The sequence below is a fragment of the Leptidea sinapis genome, chromosome 29 (assembly GCF_905404315.1).
Source record: "Leptidea sinapis chromosome 29, ilLepSina1.1, whole genome shotgun sequence".
NCBI lineage: Eukaryota > Metazoa > Arthropoda > Insecta > Lepidoptera > Pieridae > Leptidea > Leptidea sinapis.
Window position 1 is genome coordinate 9,972,911 of NC_066293.1, and position 18,366 is coordinate 9,991,276.

The window sequence follows — 18,366 nt, forward strand, 5'->3', positions numbered from 1 at the left end:
TATCACGCTCAATTTAAAATATCACAGAAAATTAAACTACCTCCGGAAACATCGGTGTTTACTGGGGAATGTTATGGTATTTTTAAGGCTATTGAATATATTATTCTATTTAAACTTCCAAACACAATAATTTTCTCTGATTCAAAAAGTGCCTTACAGTCTCTCAATAGGTTCCCATTTAAATCAAAATACATTTCTTCTGTTGTCATAGAATTAAGAAATCTATTAAATAAATGCAATCACTTTGGTCTTTCTGTGTTGTTTGTATGGATCCCCAGCCATAGCGACATTCCTGGTAATATAAAAGCAGACCAACTAGCTAATGAAGCCGTGGGTGATTAGTGGGTGGTACATTTTCCCTTATAAAGTTTTTTGCCAGGATCTAGGTGCTCTTCCTATAGTTCACCTTCAGGATTGTTGGAATAGGCTTTGGACTGAAACTGGTCAATCAAAAGGCAGGAAATATTTTAACCTTCAGCCACTTATTTCATTTAAACCATGGTTTTTCCGTGCCAAATGCAATAAGTTAGTATGTTCTTCTATCATAAGAATGCGTTTGGGTCATGTTTGCACTCCTGTTCATCTTAATAGATTAGGCATTGTATCTACTGACATGTGTGAATGTGAATCCGATAAATGTGATCTAGATCACATTTTCTTTTCATGTTCTCTATACGACCGCTCCTCATTCCTGAATGATCTAATATCTCTTAATGTTCCTTTTCCTACCTGTATATCCTGTCTAATTATGTATCCATGTAAATTTTATAAAATATTGTCATCTTTCATTCTTCAGAATCATATTAAAGTTTAAATATTTGTAATGTTGTGTAAGTAGCAAGTATATATGTATATTTATGAAATTTCTAATATCCGTTTCAATCCTCTTTCTACTTATCTGATCCTTCACCGTGTTCCGTATCCTTTTTTAACTTGTTTCCCAATCTTTTAATTTACGTTATTGGCAAAAAGTAAACGCTATTGCCAAAAGAAGAAAAAAAAAAAAAAAAAAAACAACAAAAACGAGTAGAAAAAACTGTCACTTTGTATTGTAGGTTAAGTTTTGTAAATAAGATACAATATCATAATTATTCTTCTATTAACTATTAAAGTACTGTAGTATTAATATAAAACTGTTTAGTTTTAAATAATAATGCCACCCTTAGATTCAATGCAAGAATTAGATGATAAAAGTATTGAAAATATCGTAAGATTTGTAACAGATGTGCGGACAGGGTATGTTATTTATTTTTAAATTCCCCACTGATCTAATTTATGCTACCTTCGAGAAACTTTACGTACACGTCCTAACAGTAGTTCGAGTACGCATCAGAATTTTGGTTAAACTTTTGAACTTAATGATATGGGTACCTATCGTGGGGTCATGCATATAACAGTTTCAGGTCTTTAACCAATGTATTGAAAAAGTAGTTAGGGTGGTCCATGTGTCATGTTCGTAAGTGGGTACTGCTTGAAGATGACTGGTTAATCGAGTCAACTCTGCTTTTGTTAATAAAAAAAAAGTTTTATTTACAAGTCAACAAAATAAGTGTTTTATATATTTATTTAATTACACCCCAAAGCACCCTCTGTACTTCAAACAATTTTGTAGATTTTCATGATATGACTTATGAGATTGTATATTTTGTAATATACTGAAACTGTTATATGGTTTTGCAAGATTGGCGAGTTTCATGCCACTTCTTCTCAATAAAGTCACTTTGACTTTCATAAGTGTAATTTTTAAATTTTTATTTGCTTCAATTATGACTTGTGAAGGCTCCATTTTACTCCATAAAAATATGTAATATCTGAAGATAATAATAATAAAGCCTTTTATTCAACAATATAGAATACAATTTCTTATATCTAAGTTATATAAAATCTAGGTTGTCTTCTGCTGCTAGCCAATTGGCATATGCTTCTTCCAACCTTTTTCACTAATTTCTGTCTATGGCTGCTCCAGGGCACTCCTAGGAACATGGCCAGGTCGTTGACATCTTTGCCAGAGTCCTACCCTGTTTCATATTCCATCTGAAGATAACAAATGAAAATCAGTATATTGATTAAAAATTACAGGAAACTCAAGGGGTCGAACAAAATTGCTTCTGCATCAGTGGATCTTCTAGAACAGATTATTATTGAAGCCTCAAATACCAATGCACTGTGAGTATTGTTATTATTGTTATAGTTATAAACTTACTCTATAGACTCTCCTTTTACTAATAAATCAGTGTGCAACTGAATACAGAGTTTGATTGATGTTCGTAGTTCCAGTAACTACCACACAAAAATACTTAACAATTATCAAAATCAAGTTATTATTCAAATTCAAATATTTTTATTCAAAATAGGATTTAAAATCACTTATTGAACGTCAAAAACTAACTGAGAAGATTTTTTTTTAAATATACAATGTGGATTACAATTTGATATCGTAGAATAAACATTTATAATAAAAAATAAACACTATTCATAATCACTATTACATGTTATACATACTCATAATCTCTCAATCAATTCAATCTCTTTTTTTCAGTTCATTGATAAATGCAGTAAGAGGCGCGGGAAGGAGGTTGATAAATGCTCTTCCTCAGGAGCTAGTTGTGGCTAACATGGTGAGAAGAGTCATGCGGGCTATTAGGGACGAGCAAAGAGCTCTCATTAACCAGGTCAGTATTTTATTAGAAATAGAAATATATTTATTTACCATAGGGAGCGACAATAACATAACATATTACAACAACACTTGGTAAATGTCATGAAGCTACATGAGTTTGTGAAGGGGCTTTGACACGGGGAGAAGAACCTATAAGAAACTCCCAGCCCGTCTTTTAAATCATATACCTAAAATTTATTTCAATTGTAAAATCCCTAAACGTACAGTTTGTAACAACAACATATTTAAAGATAATCGTAGCCGTACTAACCTAGCATATCACTCCTGCATCAATAGTATATGTTGCCAATTAAATACAGTTTCTCAAAATAATCAGCAACTCAATTTGTTTAATTTCGTATCAACCTGCTTTCGTCATAATGTCATTGACTCCCTGCGTAAGGGAGCTAATTTGTAGAAATGACTATTATTTTTGTTACACTACTTTAAATAATCTGTATGTCCCTAAATCTTTTGTACATGCCAGTTATTGATATTTTTGCTGTGTCTTTTCGTTTTAAGTCTCCTTGTTGATATTTTTACATTTGTGCATAAATATTGTAGGTTTGTCAAATAAAGTAAATAAAAAAAATATAACAACTCAATATACATAATATAATATTAAACAATTTATTGCCCAGAACCAGTCAAGAACTATGCATAATTATCCTCTATAATCTACTACACTCTTGTAAGCCTTCTTTGTCCAAGAAGTTTTAATATATTACTTGGATTGTGCTCAGTGAGTCCTAGTATACTGTCTGGTATTTAATTGTAAGATTGAATTCCAAGACATATGAAGAAGCCCTTAACTCTAGCTTACTTATTAAACAGCACTATATTATGGCTGAAAATCTTTCATCAAATCGGCTTTGCATATAAAAACCGGACATGAAAATGTACAAACATACTTTATATGTTGTTACATATGGCGTTAGGCCAAGAGATTAGTGTGTGCCTTCTTTCTCCCTCCCTCCGTGCTTGTCAATATTTGACGAAATTGTTCGGTCTTTGTTTTTTTTTTATGACAACATGGGACAAGATATGCAGGACGTTCAGCTGATCGTAATTGATACACCCTGCCTATTATAGCACTGCTAAGGATTCTTGAAAAACCCAAAAATACTGATTGGCACTACAGTTCCGCTTGTCACCTTGAGACATCAGATGTTTAGTCTCATTTGCCCAGTAATTACACTAGCTGAATTGCTTTCACTGCTTCAGACCGCTGAAGAGCGTAGCTACTGCGCCGAAACACAATAATGCCTACACATTACTGTTGCATGGCAGAAAAACGCGACGTTGTAGTACCCATAATCTAGCTGGTATCCTGTGCAAAGGAGCCTCCCACCGGTTAAAGAATGGTTGGTTAGTGACCAAACTAAAATATGTTTGTTTTAAATTGTTTATAAATGGTTTTTAATTAGTAAAATAGAACTTGCCTTCAAAAAAACGAGTACACATTTTTAAAGGGCCAGCAACGCTCTTGTGATTAGAGAATAATGTAGGCGGCGGTGATCACTTAAAATCAGGTGACCTGTACGCTCGTTTGTCCTCTCTTCCATAGAAATAAGCGAATTTTGACTGTAACTGATTTTATTGACATGTCTTAAATAGTCAGCCACACATGGCATTGCCTCCTTATTATTTTGAATTTTAACAACTAGCTAAGGTTAAGGTTAACAATTACCCGAAAAGTATATGGCAATAAGTCATCTTTACTTATCAACCGACTTCATAAAAGGAGGATGTTCTCAATTCGTCGGATTGTTTTTTTTCGATTTCTATTGTATACTTAATTACTTGTGTGCCTCAAATACACGTGCAGTTTGTGTGAACTTTTGAACCAGGCATTAACGTATCCAATTATACAGATAAAAATACTGACGAAAAATCATCTACGAAATTGGGTGTTAAAATTAGTATCCCTTAGCACGATTGGGGAAGGAGAGTTGTAGTTGTTGAAGTAGAGGGGGTTGCCCCCCTCACCCCTATACTACTCCCATTACAGGGTAATAGACCGTTCCCGAGAAAAATAGTTTTATAACCTAACCTCAGGCTCAAACTATGACATTTTTAGTTGTGTGTATGTTCTAGGTTGAGTAGATCCCCCTTTCGTAACTTGTAAATGGGGAGGAAATAAAAGGAAAGGGGAGGCGGGGGAACACCTACAATTCGGTTCTGTGGTAATTGTTCTAACATAACCTAACCTAACCAATTTTTATAGTTACCTAATTGGTGTTTACTTGTTTTTTACTGTTCACTGTGCTTCATTTATAATTGACAACTTTTAGCCTTCCGCAGCCAAGCCAGCGCTCAGGTAGCGTTTTGTTTACGTGTTTTACCCGTATTGAGGTTAGAATTAGAGTTAGGCATCAACTACAACTTGGGGTTTTTTTACAGAGTAGTGAATGCTCGGGGGAGTCTCTACAGCGGCTGGTGTTGGCTGCTCCGAGTCGAAGAGCAACACTGCCTTCCCACCAGGATATGAGGGAACCCATCCGGGATCACATTGCTGAGGTAGCATCAATTTCTGGTATATAGTTTAAGCTGCATCTGTACTCCTTTATTAATCTGTAAGTCAAAGTCAAATAAACATTATTCAATTAGGCTTAAATGAGCGCTTTTGAATCGTCAATATAAATATTTCTTTTAAATTTGGTACTGAATCTACCATATGTTCGGAAAAAGTTGAGCTTATGAGAAGACTATGCAAGAAACTAATATAAATAATAAATAGAGTATTTTACGATGGCTGTTATATACATAACAAACTAGTTTGTAGGTGGTGCCTCCAATACCTATATAAATCATGTTTAAATAATATCAAATATTTCATAAAAAGAAATAAAGAATGTTATAAATATAAATTATCGTATATTGGATACATCAACTTTTAGATCTTGAATTCATTGTTTGTGTAAGGATGCTTTCAACTGTAGGTAGGTGTAGGTGTAGGTTCTACCAACTATAAAGTAGATCCTGTAGATGGAGCCACAAGCTGAGAGTTGAACAAGACATCATCAAGATTTATGATCTTAAACATTATGAAATTTCTAATTTTACAAGGTACTAAAAGTTTTAAGTTTTCACTTCTATCGTCTGGCAATTTATTTATGTTAAAAACTTCATCAATGCTTTATCTTGTACGGAACTCTGTGTCATCATCGCCGGAAGACGTCCACTGATGGACAAAGGCCTCCCCCAAATATTTCCACGATTATCGGTCCTGTGCTGCTCTCATCCAACGTATTCCGGCGATCCTGACCAGATTGTCGGTCTAACTTGTGGGGGGCCTATCAACATTGCGTCTTCCGGTACGTGGTCGCCATTTGAGGACTTTACTGCCTCAACGGCCATCTGTCCGTCGAACTATGTGCCCTGCCGGCTGCCACTTCGAGCATAATCCTCTCCATTGCCCTCTGAGCAACCATGAGCTTTCTCATATGGCCCATAGTTAGTAACCGTGTTTGCGTACCGTAAGTCATCACTGGCTGGAACTCGGTGTACGAGTCGGAATTTAAATAATAAACTCAATTATATCTGCTCACAGGTAGTTTCAGAAGATCTATGAAATTCATCCGACATATTAATTTTGCAGCTCCAGGCAGAGTTAGAAGCCAGCACATCGTCAATCTGTGGCCAAGCAAAGGAGCATATACATGCTGATGAGTTGATACTGACATACGGAGCCAGTTCACTGGTGGAGAAGTTCCTCAAGGCTTGTGGGACAAAGAGGTTTAAACTGTTGCTTGTCGAGAGTCCAGAAGTCAATGAGGTAATTGGATATGACTGTAAAGTCATAGGTGATGAGGTAATCCGAACTACTTCTTCTCTTAACACATGTAAAGTTTGTCTAAGAAAATTTTGTCTCGGGGGAAAAGTCTTTTGATTATATTAAAAAAGTAAACTTTCCAAAAAATTAAAAAAAAGTTAAATGCTGTTTCCAGCTGTTTTATTTCTTTTTCTTTCTGTAAAAACTAGGGACTCTAATGAAGAAATTCGGTAATTTTTTATTGAAAGACAAGGTAAAAATGAAACGCTGTTCGCAAAAAATATTCGACGTTAATGGTCTATCAATCTGCACTGTCAGTAAGTTACAGTAACACAATAGTTTTGAGGTCGGGATCTTTGGTGTCATACTTAAGGCAAACAGTATCAGTAGTTACGACATATTTGAAGAACTTGGAATTAACCACAGATCAGTTTTGATCCATTTGAAAAAAGCTAGTGACACATTAAATATTTGGGTGCCGACTGTATCACAGTCATTAACATGTCCACAGAAAAACTGCCGCAAATCACACTTACTCCCAACAGACACACCAAAGAGAAGGTCAGAGCACAGACCACTCTTAGCCAATGTTAGTGTGAATAATATTTAATGATATATATATGCAAAAATCTAAGTAAATTATTTTGTGAGATTTGAGGAGATTGGCTCTGTAAACCGAAATACAATTTCCTCCTAGCTCGGCTCGTTTATGTAAGTACATACTAAACTTTGTTCATTGCATATATTAGTTTATTAATAAGAATAAGTACTTTTATGATACTAGTACCTAAATTATTATTTTTAAAAAAACTCACTGAAAGAAGCCTAGAAAACTATGTACTCATTTGCGATTCTATAATGAGACATAATGAAACCGAAACGTTTTTTAAGGGATTGTTAAGTGTGATTAATGGATCACCTACTTAACATAGACACAGGTCGGTCAGGCATCACAATCTACGGCAAAGCCAGGGTTAGCTCGCAATAAGGTGATAGATACTGTTTGAATAGTATGGTTGTTCTGCAACAAGATGGACTGACCAAATTAAAGACTCTTCATCCAAATTCTCCACGGTTGTTAGAGACGCGGTTGAAAGATACCGGTGGAGGCAGATCATCCGCTCCAGATTCATGGTAGTTTCCAATTACAACATAATGCGACTCAGTGGCGCACAATGCCGAATAATTGTACCGATGCTTAATAGGAACGTGAATTAATTTTCAAATGCACCACCAGAGTGTTTAGTGTTTTAGTCGTAGTTTTTGTTTATAAGATGTTGAAAACTATTTACAGTAATTTTAAGTAATTTGGATTTTGATTATTTTATTAACATTATTTTTATGTCTGAGTGGTTCTTATGGTATCATTACCTTCATCCACACTTATATATATATATATATATATATATTTTTTTTTCAACGATTAACAATGTTATTATTGATAATATATAAACAAAATTTCGATCAATGCTAACTATAAGAAAAAATACTTGTTAATTTTCTGCCACTGAGTTTGTATCCATTGCACGCATCACGCGAAAGCAGTACTTTTGAGTGCTCGATTGTGTGAAGCTTTGCTGTAGTTGGAAAATTTAACGTTAAGGATTATGCCGCAAAGTGCGCCTTAGTGCTGTTATTGAAAAACTACTCATGTAGCTGACAACAATCCTCCGACATAAGGGACCAACCCCAGAAAGGGAGAGTGTAGTGGAATTTTTGTTACACCTGATGTATATTTATATGGTTTGTCTCAAGTTTTGCTTACAGAATTTGTGTAACAATTGATGTGAATCTATAATATCGTTTGTCTAAAATTTTGCTTACAGAAATTGTGTAACTGATGTTGTAAATTTAAATTGTTTGTCTAGTATTTTGCTTAGAGATTTTTTGTTACACCTGGAGATTTATATCATGTGTATAAACTTTTGCTTACAGAATTTCGTAACACCTGGTGTATATTTATATCGTTTGTCTAATATCTTTCTTACAATGATATTTTGTCTTACCAATGGGGTGAAGTAATAATGTTTTTTCCACAGAGCGCAGCAATGGCGGCAAGGTTGAGCGCGTACGGAATTAACGTGACTCTGGTGAACGGATGTGCCGTTGGAGCTCTTATGTCTAGAGTCAACAAGGTGAGTCTTCTTATGTTATTTAACGCCTGTGTGCCTGTTTTATCTGTGCTTCCCCGGGGCGTAAAAAGAATAGGGGAGTCCCAGCCCCAAGGGTGTCGTAAGAGGCGACTAAGGACTTTTTAGAAGTGGAAGAGTCACGCTGCCGTCTTATGACGTCAGCACAATCCGGCTAGACTCGTCCGGGTTAATTACCACAATCGCACAGAATACCGGAGTGAAGTAGCGGCCCAGTGCCGATATGTTTTTCATAGTCGAGGACCGGAGGCCAAACCCCTCTTGTAGAATATTTGGTATTATTATTATTATTTCGAATGTCTGGTAGGTTTTGACGTTTAACAAGGTATTTTAAATCTTATTATGAAATAATTGAAATAATCTTTAATGTTATCAGGTGGTAGTGGGTGGTCGGGCGACGCTTGCGGGAGGTGCGGTACTCGGGGAGGGGGGCCTACTAACCATCACCACTGTCGCCGCACACTTCACCGTACCAGTAAGTTTTTGTATACCTTTTTTTATGGAATAGGAGGACAAACGAGCGTACGGGTCACCTGGTGTTAAGTGATCACCGCCGCCCACATTCTCTTGCAACACCAGAGGAATCACAAGAGCGTTGCCGGCCTTTAAGGAAGGTGTACGCGCTTTTTTTGAAGGTACCCATGTCGTATCGTCCCGGAAACACTGGCACAAGAAAGCTCATTCCACAGCTTTGTAGTACGATGAAGAAAGCTTCTTGAAAACCGCACTGTGGAGTACCGCCACACATCCAGATGGTGGGGATGATATCCTAACTTGTGGCGTGTCGTGCGATGGTGGAATTCGGCGGCAGGAATCAGGATAAACAGCTCTTCGGAACACTCCCCGTGATAAATGCGGTAGAAGACACACAATGAAGCGACGTCTCTACGCAACGCCAAGCGATCCAGCCGTTCACAGAGCACTTATATTGGCTAGTCCTGTATCTGTAATAATATTAAATATCAGTACTTTACCTTGATCAAAAGCAATCATAATGTCATTGCTTGTGGTGATGTCGTGAGTCGGGTCGTTCCCCAGATAAATTCGTGGAAAGCGATGGCTGTGTACTATGTAATTTGTTGTACAATTTGTAGTAATAGTATCATTAAATATGAAATTCGTATAATAATACCTTTATTTATTTATTACAGTGTGTGGGATCGATGCAACCGTGATGATACTCTTGAACTTTTTGTTCTTATTTATGTATTTATGTTCGATTGAGTGTGTTTGCATTGCATCAATTTGTTCATTGTATTCATAATTATTTGTAAAATGATAAAGCTATAAAAGTTGATTTGATAGGGCGGTAATAACTTAAACGTAAAAATAACCAGTGGGAGGCTCCTTTGCACAGGATGCCGGCTAGATTATGGGTACCACAATGGCGCCTATTTCTGCCGTGAAGCAGTAATGTGTAAGCATTACTGTGTTTCGGTCTGAAGGGCGCCGTAGCTAGTGAAATTACTGGGCAAATGAGACTTAACATCTTGTCTCAAGGTGACGAGCGCAGTTGTAGTGCCGCTCAGAATTTTTGGGGGTTTCAAGAATCCTGAGCGGCACTGCATTGTAATGGGCAGGGCGTATCAATTACCATCAGCTGAACGTCCTGCACGTCTTGTCCCTTATTTTCATTAAAAAAAAAAAACTTTCTTGAGAGTTCTTTTCATTAATCCTCAACCATTCCGAAGTGTAATTTTACATAGAATAAGGGTGGGTTGTATCAACTAACTTTAGCAATAACAATTAAGGTCATGTTTCGGTTAAGCAAAAAATGTGTTGATCCATTTGACAATTTTTAGATGACGTCATAACTTTAACTGTTAACCGTAACCGTCCAATCTTCGCCGGTTAAAGCTACTGTTAATGTTATATAGCTAAATAGCGACATGTCAAAAGTTTCATATAAATATTCGATATTGACTTGATATTTTACTTTCTAACTTTAACTATGTCAAAGAATACGATAGTGCAACACATTTCGCAGTCTATGTTAAAGTTAAAGCGTTACTTTTAACGTTAAATTTAACTTAAAGCTTAACTATAACAGCTAATATGATGCAACCCAGTCTAAATTACTTAAGACTTTTTTTTTATTCTTGTTTATTAATGTACAGGTTATAGTTCTGTCGCCTCTGTACAAGTTGTCACCCCTACATTCAAGTGATCACTCGCACTTCGAGGCGCTGGCACCTCCCTACACAGCACTGCCGTACATGTGAGTAAGAATTTAATTACAAAAAGTAATTAAATAACTTTACTCAATAATATTAGATTTTGTCATATAAAATTTTTCGGAAGTCGCGATTTAACGCCTAAACATGGGCCTAAGACTCCTTAGACTTCCATAGGGCTTAATTTAGATTTGAAATAGTGACATCTCAACTCAATTTCCTGATATGCAATTATTAAGGTTGAGCTGGTTATCAACTGTAAAGTAGATCCTGTAGATGAAGCCACAACCTGAGAGTTGAACAAAACATACAAAGATTTACGATCTATGCGTCACTCGAACGCTTGGCTCTGTTGGTAAAAGTTCTCATAAATTTTGATAACAAATTTAATTTGTATACTTTCATATTTAATTTTGATAGATGAAACTATTCCTATTCCAACAGATTTACAGTCAACAGTATAATGTGTTGCTTCTCAATACATCTTTGATAATGTTTTGTATGTTCATAAGCACATTGAGGAATTTTCTAGAAACTGTGACATTCATAATGTTAACACGAGGAACAAACATAGACTTGTTATACCTACGGTTGGGTCGAGTTAGTAAGTCTTTTGTTGGGCGGTGTATATGCTTCTACAATATGATCCCAGAAAATGTACAAAACAAATGTGTTACGAAATTTAAAACAATTGTTAAAAACGTCTGTGTGGGAAAGGTTATTTATAGCATAAACGATTTTCTTAATGACACAACGGACGGGAATAAAGCGAACACCCGCAGGCTCTTTAATTATAAATGTTTATTGTACGATATCACATTGTAATCCATATTTTATATTTAAAAAAAAAGCCCGCTGAGTTTCTTGCGCCCATTCTTCTCAGGTCTGAGGCAGTCTCTTTTGAATGGGTGGTAGTTTTTGACGTTCAATAAGTGATTTTAAATCCTATTTTGAATAAAAATATTTGAATTTGAATTAAACTTTATTGACCCCAGGACTGGTGAGAGCGGTACTACGCAAGTATTCGCCCCGGTCTACGACTTCGTCCCACCAGACCATGTCACCTTATTCATCACCAACTTGTAAGTATACTTTGTATGGACGAGGATTTTACGTGATCGCCGCCGTTCTCTTGCAAAATCAGAGAAATTACATAAGCAAACTTGCATACATACTTTTAGAAAGATATACCTACGCGCTTTTTGGGGGTTATACTTCTTTTGGCGCGTTAGGGAAATATTATCAGAGTGAATTTTTACGATGCGTGCGCACACCGTCACGCAAATTCGACACCCTGATTTTAGCTGGTCAACTAGACCATTTATATCATTCAGCTACCAAGTCTGTTGCAACTCATATATCTACTGAACCACAACCAATGCACGACAATTACATAAATTTCAATATATATATGTCGCAGGGATATTCAAATCTCGGAAGATATTAAATAGCAACACAGTTTAATCATTTCTCGAAAGAAATCTAGTGATTTGAACAAATGCCAGAGTTGGTTCCGTGAAATGACAAAAATAATTTTCTTTGGTGTTTATAAGGTTTATTTGGCAAGACTGAGACATAATTTGGTAAGAATTTAGTATCGTGTCGCTGGTTGAGAGGGGAAGCGGGAGGGAGGGAGATGTCCTCGATATGGCTCACTCCCCCACTCCCATGAAAACGCACCAGTCTCTTGGAAATCAAATTAATGCAACCTAACCTCAAAACAGATAAAAATTTCTCTAAATGCCAAGTAGAAGCCCCGAGTCCGATAATTTACAAAAAAACCCACGAATGGGTTCCATTCCACCTAAGCTGTCCGGGTCGGGGTATGACTCAAGTCTGAAGCTCGCTACGCTCACTTTTACATCCTTAGTTCTTCTAGTCGCGTCACTCATTGTCATTTCACGGAACCAACCCTGGCATTTGATCAAATCACTCGATTTGTTTAGAGAAATGATAAAATCGTCGTTCTTTAAACATACTCCGTGATTTGATCTAATCACTTAGGAAATTGACCAAATCTCTGTTATTATCATTTCCCTGCGACATATACAAGTTTTAAAATAAAATAAAATCTCTCTCTGATTGTATAATAGAAATTTAATGATATTTAATTACACGTTACTTAACTAATTTGCGGTATAATAATTATTTCATTGGTTGTTTTTAATAGCTTCTTTATTTAAATATTGTTTTTTCTACAAACGTAAAATAGCACGAGGAGTAAAATTTTAGGGAGTTTTGTTTTTTTTTTACTTTTTTAAGGTACCCACGTCGTATCGTCCTGGAAACAACGCACAAGGAAGGAAGCTACAGCGATAAAAATATGAAGATTATTTGAATTATAACATTTTTTACTTTCAGGAGTGGCAGCTCGCCGTCGTATATCTACCGCTTGCTGTCCGAGCTGTACGATCCCAATGATTATCAGATTTAAGCATACTGGCAAATATCTTTGGGCGTCGCGGATTGACCTGAAATAAGAAATGTTTGAATTTCATAATAAAGTCTACAGTTTCTGTTCAATAACCTCGGAATTAATTTATTCGCCTGGCATAAAGCCATCCATTTGTTTTTCATTTTAGATTTTAATACCTGATTAATACATTATCTCTAAAAATTTACTTTTCTGCTCTTCGTTTTTCTCCTGTATATAACCGTCAAATGCATGAAGTACGTTTTATTAAAAAAAAAAAAAGATTTTTGTATCTAATGACTGGTTTATAGCTTAATTACTTTAAAATATTTATTTTCTAATAATATGTACATAAGAATAATGTAAATAAATGACGTAATTAAAATTACTTTGATTAGATAAATAATTTTCATTGAATTGGCTGAATGCATAGAAACCGTTGCCCTGTCACATCCTTAAAAAAACTTAATTCCACGAAATTGTGTTTCTGCATTTTGTTCACTGACCTCTATGAATGTAATATATTCATAGAGGTCAGTGATTTTGTTATTATTGAAAAAAATGAGTTCTTAAGTCAGTGTGATGAGTATATTTTTTGCAAATATATTATGTGCTATTTATAGACTAGACACAGTAAAGATTACAAAAGCACTTTGCTCACCAATGGGGTCAAGTTAGTGATTTCTCATAATAGTTGATAAATAGCAACCACCAATTGAATGCAGAGAGCTATTATAAAGCCTTTGACAGTCTTTTTGAAAATTATACTGACACCACTTACGTACAATAAACAACTACTCACAATCACGTTCGAAAATTGTCTACAGCAAAACTCTTTCTACGCGAACATGCGTAGAGTTTATGTTCAATTGTGTTTCGACCGCGCTTTGAATACAACGCCACGCAGTGACAAAGTGTGTCAATGAAAACTGTACAAATAACAACATATCCAAACATAAAAAGGATGCAGTGTTGTATTTAATGTACCTATGTGCCCCTCAAAACTAACAAAATTATGTTACTAACTTAAAGTTTTTAATTATTTTGCTAAATAATTATATTTCAATTGCTAAAACAAAATACACATTTCGTTGGCGAAATGTGCGAAAGAGTTTGACATGTCCACAATAAATGGGTTTCTTATAAGCGGATACAATAGACTGAACATTACTGCAATGAAATTGGATCCTAATTCATGTTTTAATGTTATCTGTTAAAGTATAGGTAGATATACGTAATAACGCCGCCCGGACATTTTAGACGACCTTTTAATAGGTGATTGGGAGTCCAGTTGTTTATAGTGGGTACGCCAGGCCTGGTACAAAACCCGTTCCGGGAATGGAGCACATATTATTTATACGAGGATGGTCAAAGATATCCATATTTGACAAAAAAATTGCGTGAAGAACAATTTCTTAATAGGAGTCTATTAGAATTATCTTTATTGGATAAAACATTTTTGAATCAAAATGTCAAGACTCATTTGCCCAGTAATAAGAACAGCTACAGTGCCATTCAGACCAAACCATAATAATGCTTACACATTTTTGCTTCACGGCAGAAAAAGGTGCCGTTGTGGTACCCATAATCTACAATTACAAATTTGGAATTATTTTCAATGTAACTTGAAGAAAACTTCAAATAATTCTACATTGAAGTATGTGTATATGCCTTTACAATAGACATTTACACACACACACAGAGCAGTAAATATCGTGTTTCAAAGCACAATTCAAAGAGTATTAACGCAGACAGGCCGATCTTTTCAACCTAACATATTTAAAAAAACACAAAATGTAAAAACACAGTTACAATTACACTAGGTTTTATCTTTTAAACGTGTTTTATTTAAATTTGTAACACTCGCGGAAATCAGAGTAAATACTAACATAACATAGTTTCATAATAAGATTAGAATTAAAAAAATCTTTATTGGGTAATACATAACTACAGTAAATACAAATTTAGAAGTATTTTCAATGTCAGCTAAAGCAAATGCACATACAAAATAACTTTGTCTTCATGGCAAAATGAGAACACAAATTGCTTCACAGCTGCAATGAATCGTAGGCATTTTACTATTATCTGATATTATGGCACATCTACGTTTTTCTTCTGTTTAAGGTCAAAGAGAGTTCAAAAAAACAGCTGATTAGGGTTGAGGGAATCATAGTTTTTGCGAAAACTTAGCACTTTAAATATTGTATTAAAATATAATGCTAGTTCATTTCTGACTTCACATAGTCATTAGAGATGACCTGAGGAATGTCTGGTTCAAAGCATAGTATACCCATTTAGTTTCACCTTGTATAATCTAAATAATTCTTAAGTATTATGTATGTCGTACTCTCCACGATTTAAAATATTGATTGAAAAGTATTGGGAATCAGTCACCCCATGTAAACTGTATATCTATATATACATGAAAAAGAATTGAAAGTATTCAAATTTCATCATTGTTAATCCTTTTCAATCAATATTTTTAACCAGGGCTAAGACACAGTGTTCAATAAAAATATTAGTTGGAGACTTAGTCTACTTTTATTATTTTCCATTGTCATTCCAATTTTCCAAGTATAAAATTAAGATTGATATAGCGATTTTTATACCCTTAACGGAAGATTATTCCAAAAATTTTTAGTTCAATGTGAAAAAAAGTTTCACTTTTATTGTGGTTTCATAAAACCACACAATCCTTTTTTCTTTCATTTATACTTTTTTTTTAATAATTTACCCGAATAAGCGTTTGGGTAATGATTAATGTCGCCCTGTCTTTGCTTTGCCATCCAACAATCGATGTACTTATAGATATGCTTTTACAACATGATCCCAGAAAATATACGAAATACCACAGTAACTCAGATTTTGAATAAAATATATGAATTTGAATCACAAATTTAGATTGAAGTTTACTGCAATCCGTACACCCTACTAGTGCTTCTAAAAATACGTGAGTATGAGATGTGAATCTGTGACTGGGATTTATTTTTATTCGGTTCTTCTGCGTCTTGGCAATCTGTTATCTAGAACAATAAACCACTGTTTTAGTTGCATATATCTGCTCAAAGAACCCGTCGTCATCATCATCGAGACCCCGAATTTGAATGTGAGTTAAAGTTATTTTACATTCGACTGTTAGTTGTTATTGTATTATTTTACTTAGATAATATTATGTGGTGTCGTGTCTCTTAAGCCTGGTGAACTGTAAAAGCGGAAAAGGTGGCCTTTACGATTTATGTAAATATATGCCTCTCTTTTTGGTGGCAAGACTCCAAATGATGGAATTTTCATTCTGATTTTGGAATAGTATCCGTGGATAAATGCGCTATCGAATATTAAACTATGATTTCTGGGGTGCATGCATAGTTTTTTTAAACAAAGATCTAAATCATTTTTCTTAAGTTTAACCTTACCTGCCAAATAAAGGAAAAAACATGCCTGTTTTATTAATCTTTATATTTTATTGCAAATCAAAAAGATAGGTTGCAACCTGGACCGCCGTAGATAGAGAACATTATTACTCCACGTTGCTATTTAGTCTGTGACAAGCACAATGTCACTATGACAGAGGCGTATTTATTGTGTAATTTTAAAATGCGTGTTTGCCGATTGGTTTTCCTTTGGTGTGGCGGAGGTGCAGTTTAGATTCAATTAATTTTTTACTAATTTCTTTTATTAAAACGTGTATCCGGGAAATAGGTATATTTTTAAGATAGATGAGTAGATATAAGACTGTAATCGGGTCCTGAGTGTGTTTGAATGGTATCCAGGGTTAGAAAATAATGAAATTGTGTGATTCATATTAAGTAATTATGTGAGCAGTGACGAATCAAGTACGCGATAACACGCCCCGTAGTATTGTTTGTGGAAATAGCAATAAATATTGGACAAGACATTTAAAACCTGATACCCAGCGGACTTTTTAATTTCTATGACATTATTAATATAAAATCAATACAATAATGCATTTCCTTTTAATTACAGAAATGATAAACAATTATTGTATATATTTCGTTGAACGGGGATCAATTTCAGGCTCGAGTTCATTATTTGCTGCTTGATATTAATTGTTTAGTTGTTAATTACTAGAAAAAGCTTGGCGCGGTCATTTTTGTATTTGATTCTTCATTGCTCCTATAGAGGGCGCTAACCGTTATACATGCGTTCTCTATTGTTCAGTGAAGTTAGCGCGCTAGCATTTTAGTGAAATTTCACTTATAGTTCGCACGAGGTTCGCGCTAGTGAAGTTGGCTCAAAACAAAAGTGAATAGCATAGGGCTCCACAGGAGTCCTGTAATTATTTTTCTACTAATACACATTTCGAGTGTCGCAGTGCAGTGTTTTGTGTTGATAATTGTTTAGTGGGTGATTGAGCCAACATTTTCTTTTGGATCAATAGTCGTGCTATGGCGCAGTGATCATGAGCCAAGGAGGGTCGAGAAGGCCCTATTCGCGTTGGCACCCTCGCTACAAGGATTACTGGGACTACGAACAAAACTACAGGTAATATAAACTAACTCTACTTCTTATTACATTTTATTTTTATTACACCACTTAGTGACGTAGCACGCCCGATGTAGCTTCTCAACTTATTATCATGTTTATTCTTGGCATCCGTGTTCCAATTCAGGCGATAACTTTACGAGAGCATTAATTTATCGCAATGTGACTTTATTGCGAGTAAACTGACTTAACTATGTATTTGTAATTCTAAACAGAGATGTGAGTTTTTATAGCATATTGTTGGGGAAATCTGATAAAAATGAGTCATCAAAGTAATCAAATTGTATGTGTTTTTTTTTAATCAGTATTAAACGGTGCAACAGGCACGTTTCAGTGCAACAACAAGTGATATATTCTGCACATTACAATGCAGTGGAGCTCAGAATTCTTGCAGCTTGCTTCCTTGCTTCAGACATTGCAATTACACTCATTACTTTGAAAGATAAGATGTTATATCTTAATAGGCCAGTTATTTCGCTAGCTATTTCTTGCACATGGCTACATCACTATATGTAAAGTCGCTACTGTAGTACCCTAGTCACCATTCTGTGCAATGAAGCCAGGAAGAAGACTGGTGTTATCTCAATATTTAAAATATTCTACCACTTAGAAAAACCTTGAAAAGTATTGCATTTGTGTTAATGATAATATTTATCTGTTCAGTATCTCTCTACCAGTGGAAGACTCCTTAA

The 18,366-nt window shown here is 35.1% G+C and overlaps 2 protein-coding genes across 8 annotated transcripts in view; both read left to right on the forward strand.

The window, feature by feature from the left end:
- Window positions 1-1,051: 1,051 nt before the first annotated feature.
- LOC126973327 (translation initiation factor eIF-2B subunit beta) lies at window positions 1,052-13,321 on the forward strand. The gene is made up of 10 exons (XM_050820545.1): window positions 1,052-1,236; window positions 2,080-2,166; window positions 2,540-2,672; window positions 5,063-5,179; window positions 6,261-6,437; window positions 8,474-8,569; window positions 8,961-9,059; window positions 10,702-10,802; window positions 11,754-11,840; window positions 13,120-13,321. Exons 1-10 carry the CDS (start codon window positions 1,154-1,156, stop codon window positions 13,190-13,192), a joined length of 1,053 nt encoding a protein of 350 aa, XP_050676502.1. The 5' UTR covers window positions 1,052-1,153; the 3' UTR covers window positions 13,193-13,321.
- Window positions 13,322-16,757: 3,436 nt separating this feature from the next.
- Window positions 16,758-18,366, forward strand: part of LOC126973316 (RING finger protein 44-like) — a 69,143-nt gene continuing 67,534 nt past the window's right edge. For 3 of the 7 annotated variants that reach the window (XM_050820532.1, XM_050820531.1, XM_050820533.1), the window contains exons 1-2: window positions 16,758-16,870; window positions 17,351-17,674. In XM_050820532.1, the coding sequence (XP_050676489.1) occupies window positions 17,592-17,674 (83 nt within the window). In that variant the 5' untranslated portion in view covers window positions 16,758-16,870; window positions 17,351-17,591. Of the gene's footprint in view, window positions 16,943-17,350; window positions 17,675-18,366 lie in introns of all 7 variants that reach the window. The other 4 variants (XM_050820530.1, XM_050820528.1, XM_050820529.1 and 1 more) reach the window with 4 other exon arrangements.